General features: G+C 44.0%; 1 protein-coding gene across 1 annotated transcript in view; it reads right to left on the minus strand.

Moving 5' to 3' along the window:
* IGF2R (insulin like growth factor 2 receptor) overlaps positions 1-17620 on the minus strand; it is a 1086527-nt gene that overhangs the window by 651755 nt on the left and 417152 nt on the right. The window contains exon 19 of the mRNA XM_069235138.1: positions 13512-13691. Coding sequence (XP_069091239.1) covers positions 13512-13691 — 180 coding nt within the window. The remainder of the gene's footprint in view (positions 1-13511; positions 13692-17620) is intronic.

Below are 17620 nucleotides of genomic sequence, written 5' to 3' on the forward strand. Positions count from 1 at the left end.
AGTACCCCCAGCAACCAGGAATGCAGGAGTAAATCACTGGAATGCCCCCAAACCACCCAAAAAGAGTAAAAAGAAGACACCCAGACAAGACTGCAAGAAACCAGCAGTGGATTCCTGGAGAAGACAACCTATGGAGAGAGGGGACCAAGTCCAAAAGTCACAGTGGAGTCCAGGAGGAGTAGGAGCTACTACCCACCTAGCTGTACTTGCAGAAGTTGGTCAACAGAGAAGAAGAACAGGTCACCACTGCAGCCCTGGAGCCAGAGAAGAGTTCCTGATGGATGCAGAAGATGTACCAGGCTGCACTGAAGATTGCAGATGGGTGTTGGTGTAAGAATTCTACCAACAAGCCTTGGCAAAGTCAAACTTGTGGTTAGTGGAAAAGTGGTGCTGCGTGGACCAGCAAGGCCCAGGAGGATTCAACCCAGGAGGGGGGAGTCACAGAGGACCCTCAGCGTCACAGAGGACCCACGGAAGCGGAGGCAGCACACACAGGAGTCATACAGGACAGGGACACAGAAGTTGCTGAAGGAGCCCACGCACCACTACAGAAAGGGATCCCACGCCGCAGGAGAACCACGCAGAGGGCTGTGCGTCGCAGGAAGGAGTGCTGGGGACTGGAGATACATGTCGCCTGAAGATCCCTCTGAGGAGATGCAAACCAGCCTTGGCAGTGGCAAGAGACGCGGTACACGGGCGTACTGTCCTGCGTGGGAAGGCAAGGGCTTACCTCCACCAAAATTGGACAGCTGGAAGAGAGGACCAAGAGGACTTCTCCTGACCACCACCCGTGACGCAGGATCCACGCAGCTCAGGATGAGAGGAGATCCATGCAGCCGGTCATCATTGCAGCAGGTGCCTGCAGATGCAGGGGAGTGACTCCTTCACCCCAAGGGAGATTCCTTCTTCTTGTGCAGGCTGAAGAGTTTCGGTCTTCTGAGGATGCACGGCCGGGGAAATGTTGCAAAGCTGGCAGGAGCCATGGAAACAAATTTGCAGAAGAGTCTTCTTCGTTGATAGCAGCATTGTCAGTTCCTGGAGGGTACAGTTGCAGTTCCAGTGGCCAGAAGTCAAAGTGGAGGTTGCAGAGGAATCCTGCTGGAGTCTTGCAAGCTGAATCTGAGGACTCACCCAAGAGAGAGGCCCTAAATAGCCCTGAAAGGGGGAATTGGTAACCTAACCAGGTAAACACCTATCAGGAGGGGGCTCACCTGCCTGGCCACTCAGATGCATCCAGAGTTCCCTGCTAACCTTGGAAACAAGATAACAGAACCCAGGGGCCCTCTGGAGGAGCTGTGAGCACCACCCCGGGGTGGTGATGGACAGGGGTCCATCCATTGTCCAGTTTGGTGCCAGAGCAGGGACTGAGGGCCTCTGAACCGGTGTTGACTGGTTTATGCACAGAGGTCACCAAATGTGCCCTTCAAAGTATATAGTGGCTTGGGGAGGCTACCCGTCCCAAGCCAGTTACACCTTTTTCCAAAGGGAGAGGGTGTTGCCTCCCTCTCCCAAAGAAACTCCTTTGTTCTGCCTTCCTGGGCTTGATCAGATCAAGCAGCAGGAGGGCAGAAACCTGTATGAGGGGTGGTAGCAGCTTGGGCTGCCCAGAAAACTCTGAAAGACTGGTGGTAGCAATGCTGGGGGTCCCTCTAAGGAGTCCCCAGAGTGCATGGAATCATACTTCTAATACTTGCAACAGTACTGGGGTATGATTCCGACATGTTTGATACCAAACATGCTTAGGTCTGGAGTTACCATTATGTAGCTGGACATAGGTAGTGACTTATGTCCCCTACACACATAAAATGGCGTCCCCACACTCATGAAGTCCAGGAAAATGAAGCTGGAGTTCATGGGGGCACCTCTGCCAGTGCACGGGTGCCCTCATACACAGGTACTCGCACCCTCCCCTCTGGGCTGGGAGGGACTGCCATGTGGGTGACTTACAGTGACCTGGTGCAGTGGCCTGGTAGTGAAAGGGTGCATGCACCCTTTCACGCAGGCTACAATGGCAGGCCTTCATAACACTTTGCATGGGCTCCCTATGGGTGGCATAATACATGCTGCAGCCCCTAGGGATCTCCTGGTACCCCAATGCCCTTAGTACCTAGGTAACATATACTAGGGACTTACATGGGGGCACCAGTATGCCAAATGTGGGATGAAAAAGGTTCCAGCAATCAAGTTTAAACGGAGAGAGAATAATCACTGGGGTCCTGGTTAGCAGGATCCCAGTGAACACAATCAAACACACTGACAAACAGGCAAAAAGTGGTGGTAATCATGCTAGAAAGAAGCTACTTTCCTACACTGATCCTCCTCCTCTTCATCAATTTTGCATCCTTGGCTGTGTTGGCGAATGAAGCATGAGCTAGAAAAACTTGAGCACCAACTGGACAGTGAGCATCTTCCGCCCTGTTCTCCATTTTGTACTAACGGGTCTTGGGGAAGCCCGGGCCTTCCTCTGGATCAGCTTGTTCCGGATCATGATGTGGGGTCTCCTCCATTTCAGTCATGCGTTTCGCGCAAATGGCCCTTTATATGTTACGTGGAGGCTGCATATCAGGAACCTCCGGCCTGTCTAACCCCAAGTGTCTTGTTTATTTTAGCCCTTATTGTGCTTCTCTCCTGCTCTTGCTTAGCTGGATGTTAGAGTGATGATGATGCTTGGGTTGCCCCTACCTCTGGGGAATCCTGTGCAACTGAGATAGTTCTTGTTCAACCACGTTTGCTTTCCTTATCCGCATGATGGCCTGTGCTGGTGAGGATGTCATTGTGCATTCCGATTCGGATTTCTTTCCTCTTCCGGACAGTGTTGCAGCCGGTGCGACCAATATTCTCCAATGAGTGCCAACGTCGTCTACTGGTTCCTTCCCTATCAGTATTATCTGGGAGCTGCGAGGGACCCTGTTGGCCACTATGTAGCTATGTTGGTCTCAAAGTGTTTCTACACTGTGCCCTCTCCAGCACTCGAGTGGCGACAGTTGATCTAGGCTTGTTGATTTCTGAGATATGTCTAGCTGGTTTTCTTTGGTTGCCTGTACCAAGTAGCTTCTGATGTGATTTATCCTTTTTGCTGGTATGTTGATGTGTGTTGGGGGGGTAAATATCAACCATCAAAGTTGCTTCGTCATCTGATTTTGTGCTAAGTGATCTCCGTTGTTTCCCCCTCCCCACTTTTGTTTGGTGGAGAATGTTGTCCTTTTGCCTGTCTTATGGTGGCACTGACGCATTTACATCTGCACTAATGTAATGCTTCATGTTCTCATGTTTTTTTCGGCGATGGGAACCCCCTCTTGTGGTAGCTGCCTCTGGTTGGGTTGTCCTCACCAGATCTTCCTATTTGCTTTTTGACTCTTTCTGAACTTAGGGTTGCACCGCCTCTCCGCTCTCTGTGAGCAAAACCTCACCACAGTGCGCTGAGAGGGGAGCACGAGCACCCAGGTGCTTTGGGCCTAGATGTGCAGCAGCGGCTGCCTTACGGCAGTACCATGAGATAGTTCCAAGTACGGGAACTGTGGTTTTAAATGGCTATGGTATGGCCACCTGTATGTTGTCTAATTCGCTCTCTTGCTTATTTCCTGGATGCTTCTTGATTGCGTCCTGGCTGCTTACCTAATTGTTTACCTTCAGCAGAAAGGATATATTTATGGTAACATTTATTTTTTTAACTCCTTGGATAACTAAACATATGATGGAGTATTTTTGCAAGCCCCCACATATTCTGAGCTACTGTGACTTTTTGGAAAATACTTACTTGCTTAAACGGATTCGATTTTCTTTTTGCAACTAATATCTAACAGCTTTTTTGGTGCGTTTAATTTTGCACCAGTCTCTATTTTTATACTTCATGTTTGCAAACATTTTCTCTTCCATTTGAAAGAGCTACAATGTTCCTTTATATATTAGAACATTGGAATTTTGGAAGCTCAATTGAAGGTAATGGTGTGGCTCAAGGCAGCGTATTTAATGGTTGGTGTAAGCCTTCTACTCCATGATTCCAATGTTTGCTTTTCCTTTTCTCTCTTTTTTAATGTAGAACATTTGGAGTGCTCTAATAGCCTTGTAGCCCCTTTGGCTATACTGGGTGTTAAAGGTAGTTTCCCTCGTTATAGGCCCCCGGCTGTGGCCAGGGTCTATTACTGGTTCAGGGCTTTTAAAAAAACAGTACAGCCCTCGGAAGTGGGCTATATTACAGTTCTAGATAATGTAGATACATTGTCTATGTTGCGTTAGAGGGAGAGTGGTAAACAAAGTATTACACCATTTTCACATGTTCCAATTACAATTTTACAACTACTGCTTTATGACATAAAATGCTGTTTAACTAATAAAAAATATTTAACTGACAATATATCATCCCTCATGCAAGTTTCTGGAAGCTAAAACGGATGCACTTGTAATTAATACTAGCAATTTAAGCTGATTGTATCTTGCAGAGTCAGTCAGCTTTTGTAATTTTTTTAAAGTGCTCAGACCAAAATATGCAACTACAAATGCAAATCCAAAGTATATATAAGTATACACACAAACTCAAAAAACTGTACTTCATAAGCACAGCTTTCTCCAAAAACTTGGCTGCCACACTGCCAACATTGAGAAAATGTATCATCTTCAAATCACATCTAGAATACATACTCATGTCTTCTGGCTGTGATCTAATGGTGAAAATGCAGCCATAGTACTCTTACTGACAAGTGTGATGTCATATTTGTGTACTGCCCAAATTGTAATTAAAGGCCATGTATGATCTACTCCACCTTTACCCTCAACAGAGGATATTTTAATTGGCCAGTTGCAAAAAGAAAATTAGTTACTTACCTGTAACTGTAGTTCTCTAGTATTGGTATCTTTCATACATTCACATGCTTGAATATTCCCCGTCGCCCAAGTGGGAGTCCTACGGTAACCTTATAAAGCAGTACGTGTAAGTACCATGGGCTATAACGGCAATGCACATTATGTTTAATAGCCTATCTACTTCCTTTTTTTATTATTTTTTATAAAGGACTAAACTAGACCTATGACCAGTCAGACGCCAGCACCCTCTAGAACACTCCTGGCAGAGGCTGTTACCCTCAGATTTTCTACCACAGGTCGCGTGAAAGGAGTCTCCTTGAGCTCTGCTCAACTACCTTCTTTTTATCTCACAAAATTATAAGACCTTCTTTCTTTAGGAATTACTACCACAACCGGGCAACCAGACTGGATACGTCCCATATTTCTACTAAAAGCCTTTTCAGGTCTTGTGACACCAGGAGAAAAGACTACTCACAGGTTCCTCACAAGCAATGTATTTGTTTATATCCGGATCATAAGGTAAAAGACTGTAAAATCTGCCGAACATTCTCTCAAAAAACTTCAAAGGACAGAGAAGGTCGACTTTTTTTGTGGTTTCTGAAACTTAAGGCCAGAGAATATCCTTTATCTGCGGAGGACAGTGATAATTTCTCACATGCCACAACTTCAAATAAGAGGCAGAGAATTGAATAAACACATTCTTCAGAGATGACAGGGAATATTCAAGCATGTGAATCTATGAAAGATACAGTACATACAAACCTATGTTTTTGCAGCACCTCAAACATGTCAAATATCTCAACAGAAAAAAATATTTTTTCTTTGCAAATGCTGACACTTCATTTTATCAAAAAACATGAATAATTCATTTTTTTTTAAACATATATGGGTGAAAGGTTCGGTGGAGTCATTGCTATGTTTCATCTATAAAGCGTGACTGTGTATTGTAAAGTCAGAGTTAAAGGTTTTTAATTTGGTGGGGAGAAGAAGATCTTTTACTAGACTTGAGAATTATGGATATGTCTTGATATCACTAGTGTAATAAATACAACCCCTCATCATTGTTCAACTTTTACGGTATACAGACTATATTTAAAAGGTAAACCTGTCCATTGAACTTCCCATTCACCAAGGTGTCAAAATGCCTAAGAAGCCCTATCATCATAGACCCTAATCTATAGGTGCTACTACCTAAGAAGGGGAGAGTAAGAATCAGACCAATAGAGATATAAAACTTTATCAAATATATCCATTAAAGGCTTCAAACCTCATACACATTCGATGAACAAGTAACGCAGTAAACCAGTTGCTAATCTGAAATATTTCTTACAATGTTTATGTAGTAGAAGGGGGTCTACACAAATATGCGAAAATGACTGAATAAACATTTTGCAAAAACAGTCCATAAGTGTAGAGTGAACAATCCCAACTTTCCCTAAATATATTTATTTAAAAATGTCAGATTTTGTTACTGATTTTGGGGGATTATGCCAGGAAATAATAGTTTGAAAAAAGTCCATATTTTATGCCGGTAGGGTCTTGAATTTTGCCCTTTTAAAGTATACAGTGTCAATGATGCCTGTATGTTTTGTAATTCCATCGTCCAGGCGTATTTAATCTGGGAAGACTGAACTGAACCCAAAAACAAGAATCCCTTCCTAGAACCATGTAACATTATTATATGAAAGTAGCAAAATAGTTTACTCATATAGGCTGCATAGACATGCCACCTTCATCCCGTGGTAATTGGAGGCGCTGTATAATACAACAGGGTTTCTTATGATTCCATAAAAATTAATTTCTGCCAACTAGCTTTGATTTTATTAAAGACCATGTTTGGTAGGTAGAGAGATATACACATAAATAGGTACAGATGTCACAGTAGAATAACACATTTTATAAGGTTACATCTCCAGATCAGGCCCATTTATTAAAAACCTCTATGGAATGTTTACATACTTTACCAAAATTTAACTCAAAAATATCCACCATCTGCAGGGTCAATTCTACTCCCAGTTATGTTGCACAATGTACCCACCTCTTATTTTGAGACAAAGCAGTGAAATTCATTAAGTCTATTGGTGTTTCAATTTTGAGCAGAGCAATAGGCTCCCCCAGCTTTAAACTCAGTAGATAATACATTTGTAGACACATTTAATCATCACAAACTGAGTTAACAGATTCTACAGAGGCAACACAATCCTCCCAATAGGGGTTTTGATAAAATCTCCTAAATTCATCCCCGATTTCCTCCTGCTCTGCGATTTCTTCCCCTTTGTCATTAACAATTTTCTGTACAACGTTCCCACTGGTTCTATATTTAACCCTAAAAGCAATTATCTAACCAATTTTTCATTATTCTCAAAACTTAACATTTGCTTGGCCAAAATCTTTTTTATATGCTCTAAGCCACGTATATTTCTTTAAGGCTGTTTGTAAGATTGCCAATTGCGCTGTGAATCTTTGCCGATCTTGATCAATTATACTTTGTGCTTGTCTTTGCTCTATTCTCACTGAGAGAAAAATGCATTAAGGCCTCAACAGCATGCCAATCCTTCAACTGTAATATAGAAAAACTAAACGTGAGCCCTCTATTAAAAGCCTTAAGTGTGTCTCACACATAGATCATAGATGCCGAGCCAATATTATCATCTAACTTATCTCTTAACTTGTTTTTCATTGACCAAATATTTTCATCATCGAGTAACATCTTTTGGTCGAAGGTCCTGCTACGCGAGATAAGAGAGGGTTAGACCACTCAGAGCTAATAAAAAAAAGACAATGAATTATAGTCTGATATTAATCTCAGGTTTCTGTGATTGCTGACATACAGTTGAAGGGAATGGCTAAAGGGAAAGAGATTGATCCACAAAAGACTTATGGGATGAAGACTAAAAGTTACAATAAGACTCAAGAGGTCTACAGCAACAACAAATGTCCACTAATGCATAGGAGGTCATGAGTTGCCTCACTGCATCTCTGAGTTTTTTTCTCTGTCCGATTACCATATTCGGCTCCAACACCCCTGTATATGTGGAGTCGAGGCCTGGACATGTAGTGATATTAAAATCCCCACATAATATCAGAGGCTTGGGCCATTGATAAAGTTCGGCCAGCAAGCAATGAAAGGTAGAAGGGTCACCCTCCCTCAAGCCATAAATTGTGCAGAAAGTAAGTTAAAGACCCTCCTTTTGAATTGGTGCAATCAACTATCACCCCTCCAAGTAGGACCAATATAACTTTCTGAGTTGTAGCCTGAATACGCCACTGAAGGTCCATCATAGTTTTCTTGGAGGTTGGGTGGACTCTAAACTTTACACTCTGCTACAACTCTATGAGGGTGTTAAATTTTTATCTTATGAAACCCTTTGGCAACAATTAGCCCTTCACCGTATGGGATTTTTCTTTGCAACTTTGTCATTTTTGACTGAGCTTGAAAAAGGAGGAGGTATGCTGCTCCCGGGATAATTTGCTTGCTTATGAAAATACCTCATTAGCGTATTAGTCTGACCTATAAAATTTTTCTCTAAGGTGGATATCAAGTGGAGGGTAGATCTACTCCAACTTAGGAAGGATAAATGGAGCAGATATCATGGAGATGAGGTGACATGACTATATAAAGAGTAATAACATCTTTGCACAGTGTGCTGAATGTCTCTCCGGTCAAGGCCCATCATTTTAAATTTATTAAAGATTTTTTATTTAATAACGAAATTTTATTATTTTTTGTTGAAAGTAGTGTACACGCAGCATGTTCCAACGTTGGCAACATTAAGTCTACATATCAAATCTCACAGTATATTACATGTCCACTTACTATGATAGCGGCAATACAATAATACACCATGATAGTTTCACCATTTACAACCCATATTCTTATTGCTTCCGCGGGCACCCTCAGGTGGCATAAATTGGCTTTTTTTGATGCGCGCACCAATCCACCCCGCCCCTCCATGGACTTTTGGATTGTTTCCACATACTGGCTATATCCCTTTTAGCTACGAGACATGCTACCCCTATAAATATCCACTGTGCACGAGGGCCACCCAGTTCCTCCAGCAGTCCCAACACCACTGTCTTGGGACTCAAGTCCACAGGACACCCCAACACCTCTGATATTTCTTTACCGATCCCCTCAAAGAAGGTCCTTAGCTGTGGACAGCTCCAGATCACATGGAAGAAGTCTTCCTCAGGAAGGCTGCACGTAGCACAGGTTGGATGCGTCGTGGGGGATATTCTCAGTAGTCTTGCTGGGGTTATGTGAGGTGGTAGAGGCAATTGAATTGTATCAGGTGCAGTCTTGCTGAGATGGTTAGTTACCTGGAAGTCAGGGATGCCTCCCGCCAGTCGTCATCTAGTTCCCCAAACCACTTTGTCCATTTGTGTCTCAGGTGGTCAAAGCCATCTGGGGCATTCGTAAGTAGTGACCTGTAAATTTGGGATACTGCTTTTTTTTCTTTTTTACCTCGTTTCCCCGTTAGTAGTTTGGCTTCTAGCGGATTATATTCAGGGAGGTGAGTTTCAGAGGGTATATGAGCCCCAAGAGCATATCGCATTTGTAGGTAGCGGAAAAAATGTGTCTTGTTCAGTCCATATTGTCCTTCTAGATCGTGAAACGACATTAGGCTACCCCTCTATAAACGCACCCCAAGTAGGTGATCCCTATCAACTCCCAGCAGTGGAACCTTTTAAGTTCTTTAAGTTGGTGTAGCCATTCCCCGCACCACAGGGGAGTCATTTGAGTTAAGCACAGGTCCCATTTTATTAAACACAGGGCCACCCTCCAGCAGCTTATACCGACCCTAGTACATGAAGGCATCTGTTTGGAGATTTTACCCCCATTGAGCATACCCAGAAGATCACTAAAACCCACTGAATGGATTTCAAGCTGGTAAGTGGGATCGTACTATCCTCCTGCACACCAATCATTTACAGGCACCAGCTGTGCGGCTAAATAGTAAGTGTGTAAGTCTGGGATTCCCAATCCCCCTTCAAAAAGAGACTTCCGCGCAGAATCAAAGGCTACTTTTTGCCGCCCCCCCTTCCATATAAAATTCCCGAGTTTAGATGTGAGAGATAGGAACCACTCGCTTGGTATCAGATACGGATAGTTCATCAAAGCATAAAGGTAGCAAGGGAGCCACATCATTTTAAGGAGAGCAGTATGCTCCTTTGGGTTTAAGGGAAAACCCTTCCAACCTTGTAGGTCTCGAGCCAAGTTTGAGGACAAGCACCGAAAATTTTGGACCCAAGCCAACTCAGTGAGAAGGGAGCTATGAAACCCCAGGTATTTGAAAGCATTCCTCTGCACCAGGAATTTGGAGCACCACAGTATTCCTTCGGCATCGCCCTTCACTTCCACCAGTGCTGGTTTACTGGCAATAACCAGAAGCCCAGATATCTCCCCAAACAACTCCAATAGTTCCAAGCACCTGGGGCCCGACGCAGACGTATCACCAAGAAACACCAAATCATAATCTGCGTATAGTGCCACCCTGTCTTCCAGTCCATTGCCCCATCTCCAGCCCCACATTTGAGGGTCGGTATGCAGTAAGCATGCCAGGGCCTCTATAGCTACGGCGAAGATCAACGGGGATAAGGGACATCCCTGGGTTGTTGCCCGCCAGATGGGAAACAGAGTGGATAGCACTCCGTTCTCCCGGACTTGGGCTGTTGATATAGGATGCGTATCATTTGGTGAAATCTCTTTCCCAACCCCATATGCAATAAGATCACCTCCATATATTCCCATGAGACCGGGTCAAATGCTTTACAGAAGTCAATGAGGAGCACGGCCAGTTTACCACCTGGATGTGGACTCGAAGGATGCAGTGCCTCATGCTTCTACCTGGCATGAAGCAACATTGATCTGGGTGGATGAGGTGAGATAGTGTGCGGGTAAAGGCGTGTTGACAGTATTTTGGCATAAATCTTTATATCAACCTTATTAAGAGATTGGCCGATACAATGCACATTGATCACAGGGCAGTCCATCTTTCGGCAGGACCACAATCGTGGCACAATCTAGTTCAGGAGTAAATGCCCCCTTTGACAATGCCTTCTCAGAGGTTTAGAAGATGAGACACCAACAATGAACAGAACATTTTATAGTATTCTATGGGGAACCCGTCTGGTCCCTCGGTTCCCGTTCCCCCCCCCCCCCCCCCTTTAAGCTCAGATATAGCAGCCTCTACTTCTTCTTTCGTCAGAGGTTGATCTAAGTCTTGGGCAAGGGAGGGTGGAATACTCAGTATTGTGATGTCCCAGAATATGGAGTCCTCCTCTGTTAAGTGTGGTAAAGGACACCTAGTATAGAGATCTTGGTAGAAGGTCACAAAGGTTTGAGCTATCACAGACAACTCTACTTTGTTGTTCCCCTCCTGATCACATATTGTTGGCATGACTCTGGCAGCTGCCTGACATGTCGCCAGCCAAAAGAGTAATTTGCTGGGTTTGTCGTCCCCCCATAGATTCTACTGGTAGTATTATGTTGCCTTTTCAAGAGATATTTGGCGCAGTTCAGTCCGCAGCCACACCAGCTGACATTGTATAACCTGTGTTTCTAATTGTCGGGCCCATCTCTCTAACTCAAGTATCTTATTCTCAAGGTCTATGCATTTCTCCCTCTGCAGCCGCTCCCATCTACGGGTGTAGCCTTTGAGTGTTCCCTGCATTGTAGGTTTGCGTGCCACCCAAAGCGTCGCCCTAGAATTTTACTGAGCCCTCGTTACAGCAGAAAAAAAGCCTTAAACTCCTCCTCTATCAAACTGGCACATTCAGGGGACTTCAAATACCATGCCTTGAGTCTCCAAGTCGCGATGTGCCGGCTGCACCATACCCCACTCCGCTAAAAGAGGTGCATGGTCCGATATGCCCCTAGGAAGGATCCGAATGGATCTCAGATTCATCACATCCGTTGCAGGTACCCATATGAAGTCTATTCGGCCTTCAGTATGATGAGCAGCAGGTCTCCTAGTGTCAGACCCGCCATGCATCGCAGAGACCTAAGGTATCTGACCAGGTTTTTAAGCACACAGACCGTATCCGTCAGATGGGACTGGACCCCGCCGAGACATCCCTGACTGGGTGCGGAACCGCATTGAAGTCTGCTCCCACCAGAATGATTCCAGCTGAGAGCGACGCCAGGAGCGATCCAAGTGCCTCACTCGTGGGCTGCAGAAGTTGTGGGGAAGTATATCAGGACACCAGATTGTATATCTTGGCCTCTATTTAGCCCTCCACACCAATATACCTCCCTAAGGGGTCCTCATGCACCTTTATTACTGTCAGCGGAAGCGATTTGTGCGGCAGTTGGACTACTCCCCTGGAGACACACGCAAAGCCTGAATGATAAACCCTGTTGTATACAAAGCACCCTAGGAAGACACATTGGGCCCCCATTAGATGCGTCTCCTGTAGTAGAAGACGGGGATGTGCTTCTTTGTGTACCGGAGGACTGCAGTGCGTTTAATGCAGTCTAGCAGCCTGTTAATGTTCCACAAGATTACGGAAATCATTGTAAGTACAGGGATTAGCTTTTGCAGCCAATAGGGCTTCCCAGTGGACAGAGGTTGACCTCTGGGGACATTTGACTATGAGGGCTTGGCCCTTTGGAACAGCAAAGTGTATGCCTCGTGCACCTGAACATGTGTGAAGTGAGAATCAGTGAAACACGTATTCATCATGTGAACTGGAAGAGAGCTATCTGTAGAAACAACCTTAACTGAAAGAAAAAAAAAAGGTACCACTACCCCACCCAAATCGCCACCTCCCCACACATCCTCCCTAGAAGCATCTAACACCCTTATAATGTCCATTATATAACTGTATTAACTTGTGGACGTGTTCTACAACCTGAGCTTGGATAACTCCCACACATGTGCGGATGCTTCGCCTGTCCACTGCATTTGAATTAAAAGAAGATAGATCACAGTGCTTCAGAACAGGATTACGTGCAGATTGAAATTCTGCATAAAAGATTTAGGTAAGGTTGATATTTTCGTAGTCTGTTTTGGAACCTTTGTTTATGCAGTCATTGTTTCTTCAAAGTTTTTATTTTGGAAACAAAATTTTGTAAATTTCAGTTTATCTTTTTAGCATGATCTTTCCTCCACTTCCATAATAGCAGTTCAAGTCCTGGTCCAGTTTTTTATTTTATTTTTATTATCGTGGAGGATGTGTTGAGTTTTGAAGCAAATTATTTGCAGTGATACTGCACCTAATCATTTGCTGCTTCTATAGGTTAACCTGCTTTCATTAAGAGGGCAGGTTTAGACGTACAAGAAGCTTGCAATGCAAAGCAAATGTCTACAAAGGAGGAATTGATTTGGCTAAGTATGTTCGTATCCACGTAATGTTAATCTTTTACCATCCTTCACAGTGTAGCCATGACATCTGTATTTCTGTCTAAAGTTTAACTTTAAAACACCTCCTGCACTATAAATTAGTCCCAGGAAGCACTTTTAAATCTAGTTTTATTCCCTGGCTGTTTGGGCTGAAAAGACATGCCAATAACCAAAGGCAGCTAGTAATGTGGGGCAAATAGCTAAAACTGCTAGATGCTTATTTTCAAAAGTTGTACCACTTCACATGCTTGCGAAACAAGACTCTAATCTTGAAAACTGGATATGGATCATGGTCTAACCCAACACAGCAAACTATACAGCACTTTATACATAAGGGAAGAATTAAACATATTAATACATGCTTACCAGAGAACCCTTGGAGCAACTAAGGTGGATTCTTGTTGTATAGGACATTTTCTGACCCTCTGGTCCAATGCATTCTGAGCCATTTGTATACTGTAGCAGGAGTTGACCTCTTTCCATGAACTCTGGTCCTCTAGTTGCAACGCCAAGGTTGTTAATGCTAACAGTTTCATGAAATTCATCCTGAAAAACGAAAAGATGCTGTTCACCAGTAAATATAAGTAGCACTGTATTTTACTTCAGCTTTGCAAGGCCTTCTTCCTGGGTTTGTGGGGCAGTCAGTGGTTACAGTACTGCAAATCGTACACTGCTAATACTCCTGCACTGCAAATTGTGTAACCAAGAAATTCCCTTCAAACCCTGTTTGGGCAGCAAGGTAGGATGCTGAGGTTTACTCTAAAACGTAAAAGTGGGTTTAATGACTCAGATTCCATGTGACACAATCGATAACACTCACAACCTTTAATGTCCAATCAGTGCTTTACTTTGTAAAAGGGAAATTCCTCTTATTAACAAGTAACTATTACTCTTACAGTTAAAACAGGCAATAAAACACAGAAGATCCTAGCTCTTAGTTGGCCATCATTACAAAACCAAATGTCTTTATAACTCCCTGGTGCTAGGAACTAACATCATTACTGGCCATCACTGTGCTATGGTGCTTCACAATCACTATGTAAAATACGTAGGAATTCAGAACTAACTAAGGATACTGCTGGCAGCGGTGTCATGTCATTTCACCCCATTGTATTAAAATGAGCTCCTACCCGTAGCCTTCCAACAAACCCCCACCAAAGGAAGCTGAAAGATGAAATGATGGTGGTGAACATCTCTTCTGCTCTTGCTCAGAGATGTTTAAGGCATGGCCAGAGAGGGCAACTGCCCAGGGCCGTCCTTCTTTATGGGCCACCTGGTAAATTTGTAAGCTCAGTCCAAAGTCCCATTGTAATAGCCACCGGAGGTGTGCACACATTTTGTTTGAATGCCAACACTGGACATGCACCCTTCACATTCCCTCTAATCACTTACTAAGCTCTCTCTTTTTCTCTACCTTCCTCTTCCCACCTCCATGTACCTTTTTGCTACCTCACCATTCTCTCCTTACCTTAAGTCTCTCCCTACTTGATCTATTTCTCTACCTCAAATCCAACTCCATTATCCATCGTCTTCACCTATGTCATACTGTTCCCTTAATCCCTCCGTTCTCCCATTTCATGCCCTTAACCACTTCTCTTACTAAGCAGAGTCGGCAGTCATTGTCTAGCCACAGAAGTGTACACATCAATAGAGGGGAGGAGGCACAAGGCAGGAGAACAGCGCTAAAATGAAAACTACCACATTTCACCCAATGCTATGGTGAAAATTCTCCGAGCTGTGCTTTTTATTTTCATGTTGTTGACAAGAAAGCCTGTTGTGAAGAGGGGCTTACTCACACATACACTTCTGGCACGTAAGAGCTATGCACATAGATCCCAGTTTAAGATTATGCACTAAACATACACCAATGAACTTTTACTTGTTGATGATAAAGAAACGTCTAGATCCAAGCGCAAAAAGAAATGGCATTATTAATGCTTGTTTAAGCGTTCCATCAAAATGGGACCCAAATCTTCAAACAGAGTGAAACAGTGGTAATGTATTTTGGCATTCCTCAATGGCAGCAGCGTATCACATCACTCATCCCCTCCTTTGGCATACAGCATGGCAGACAGTTTTTGTGTCTCTATTTACCAAATAATGAGTAAGCTTCTAATCACTAGATCAGAACTATGAAGAGGATAATAGAGGACAGTGCTTCTAGGGTGGGGATGTCCAATATGTCACTTTTCAGGAAAAATGCTCACTATGTAATAGAGCTTCATTTAGACTGATTGCATGTACATTTACATTATGTTGTTATCCTAAAGTCTTCTATGACTTTAGACATCCAGGGCATATGTTGAAAATCCCTGCTATAGCAATGTATGTGGATGCTAGCATATGCCATAGGGATAAGGCATTAAGAGACAGAAAAAATCCAGCAGACTTATTTTGAAGAATTGAGGAGATTGTCTTTAGTACTACATGCAGCATGAGTGGAAAATAATGCCTACTGCATGGGGAAGTCTGATGTAAGTCCAGAAGTGCTGGATCGTTCCCAGATTTTCAGGGTGTTCACACTAGCTAAGTTCACCCTTTTGAAAAAGCAGTGACCGTCTTGAAACTTTAACACAGACCCGGCCCTTATGAACCTATACCGGAGACCTCTCCTACAGGAAGGGATTTAAAATGAGGAGGGTATTTCCGTTTTTGAAAATGGACTTCATTAAACCTTCAGACAATTAGATACTATAATGTTGCTTTAATTTTATGTACCAACTTGGCACCCACATAATTCCCAAACGTAAAGCAGCCTCTGCTCAGTTTTAGTTTTAAAACTGGCAGTCCCAAATATCACTATCAAAGAAAGATCCCACCCACAAGAAAAAGTCATGTTTGCGGACAATGGTGTACAGGAAGCAGTCTTGCTGTCTTGCTACTAGTTTCTGCTAGGGGTTACAGTTCAGTTACTGGAATCGAGGTAGAAGTTAACAACATAAATGGTCAGTTTGGGTACAAGGTGGAGACAATGGACTATAGTGGGCCAATTCCTGCTGAATTTTCAAAACGGGATCCTCAAAGTTCAGACGTCTATATTTTAAAATGTACTTGTAGTCGAGTTTTTCCAACGGCTGAGCAACCACTAGGACCAGAAATGCCAACGTTAAGTTGGAACCAGTAGCTTTTGGCCACTTGCCAGTTTTCAAGATGTTCCTGACCGAGACTTCATCCAATGATTGCTTCAGAAATGTTAAGACCTAGACTGGGCTGAGTGCGTGAACACCAATGGTCTCTTTGTCCCGGTGAGCAGAAGAACAGTAATTGGCACAATATGTTTTGTGAACGACTGAGGCGCACTCTTTTAAAGGAACACCTCCCCAGCCAGGTGGGGCAACTTTGAGGTTTATGAGGAGTCTAGGTCCCTTAAGTTTTTTTGTGTTTTTTTATAACACTTTTTATTGAAATTTACAAACAAACCAGAGGCAAACAATGTACAAGCCAGTACTGTCACAGAAATTTGCAATACAGCATGGCATGCCCACCAAATATTATCTGCATTTACTACATTGTTGTTTACAATGCTAAGGGGGGGAGGGGTACAACCCAAAAAAAAGGGGGCGGAGGGAGGAGCAACTCAGCAAGGAGAGATAATATCAAAGGCTCTCCAAAGAGATCCTAAAAGGCAGCACCCCAGCATACGGCGGCCAGCACTATGTGTCACAGTCCAAATAAACCGCCTATAGATTCTATGTTACTGCAATATGGGGGTACAAGTCACCTTGCTCCTCTGGCAGCCACAGGGGCCTCCATCTCAGCATGGGTGCCAAGGTACCACTCCAGGGGGGACCACACATCTTTGGGACAGGATTTCGTCGGCATCAGCTCCCAGTAAGCAGTCAATTGTTTCTGGCAATAAGCTGCATCTTTAAGCCAGTCTGCTCTCTGCGGTGTCGGACCCAATGTATCGCCACTCAGCACCAAGAGAAGGAGAAGAGCCGTCGATTTGCGCACGTCAGACAACACCTTTCCTATAACCTAGAAGTGCCAAGAGTGGGGAGCGCTCGAGTGGGTGCCCATTGATCTTCGTCAGAGTGTCAAATACCATGCTCCGGCAATGCTGCACATCAGAACACTCCCAAACCAGATGTAGGAAGCAAGCACAAGGCATGCACGCAGCGCATCATTAACCAAGCCCATTCTGTACATTGTTTTGTTTTCAGAGTCCGATATCATCTATGTACATACTTGAAATACTAGTAGCAACCTATCATTAGGGGAGAGCGTGCAGGATTGAGTACAGCAATACTTTCACTGATCGCCAGCGGGTGGGGGGGGGGGGGGGGGGGGGGGGGGGGGTCGTCAGATCTGCGTACCACACCCGCTGGATGACAGGAACATGTACCGGTGCAGTCTCCTGCCTACCAGCTTAATCTTGTGACCAGCCTGCGCAAGGAGGAGTTTGTGAGTTAAGGATAGCGGACATTTTTGCCAGCTCTCTATCTGCTCATCCACCAAAGCCATCAAGCACCAAT

The sequence above is a fragment of the Pleurodeles waltl genome, chromosome 5 (genome assembly GCF_031143425.1).
Source record: "Pleurodeles waltl isolate 20211129_DDA chromosome 5, aPleWal1.hap1.20221129, whole genome shotgun sequence".
In the NCBI taxonomy this organism is placed as follows: Eukaryota; Metazoa; Chordata; class Amphibia; order Caudata; family Salamandridae; genus Pleurodeles; species Pleurodeles waltl.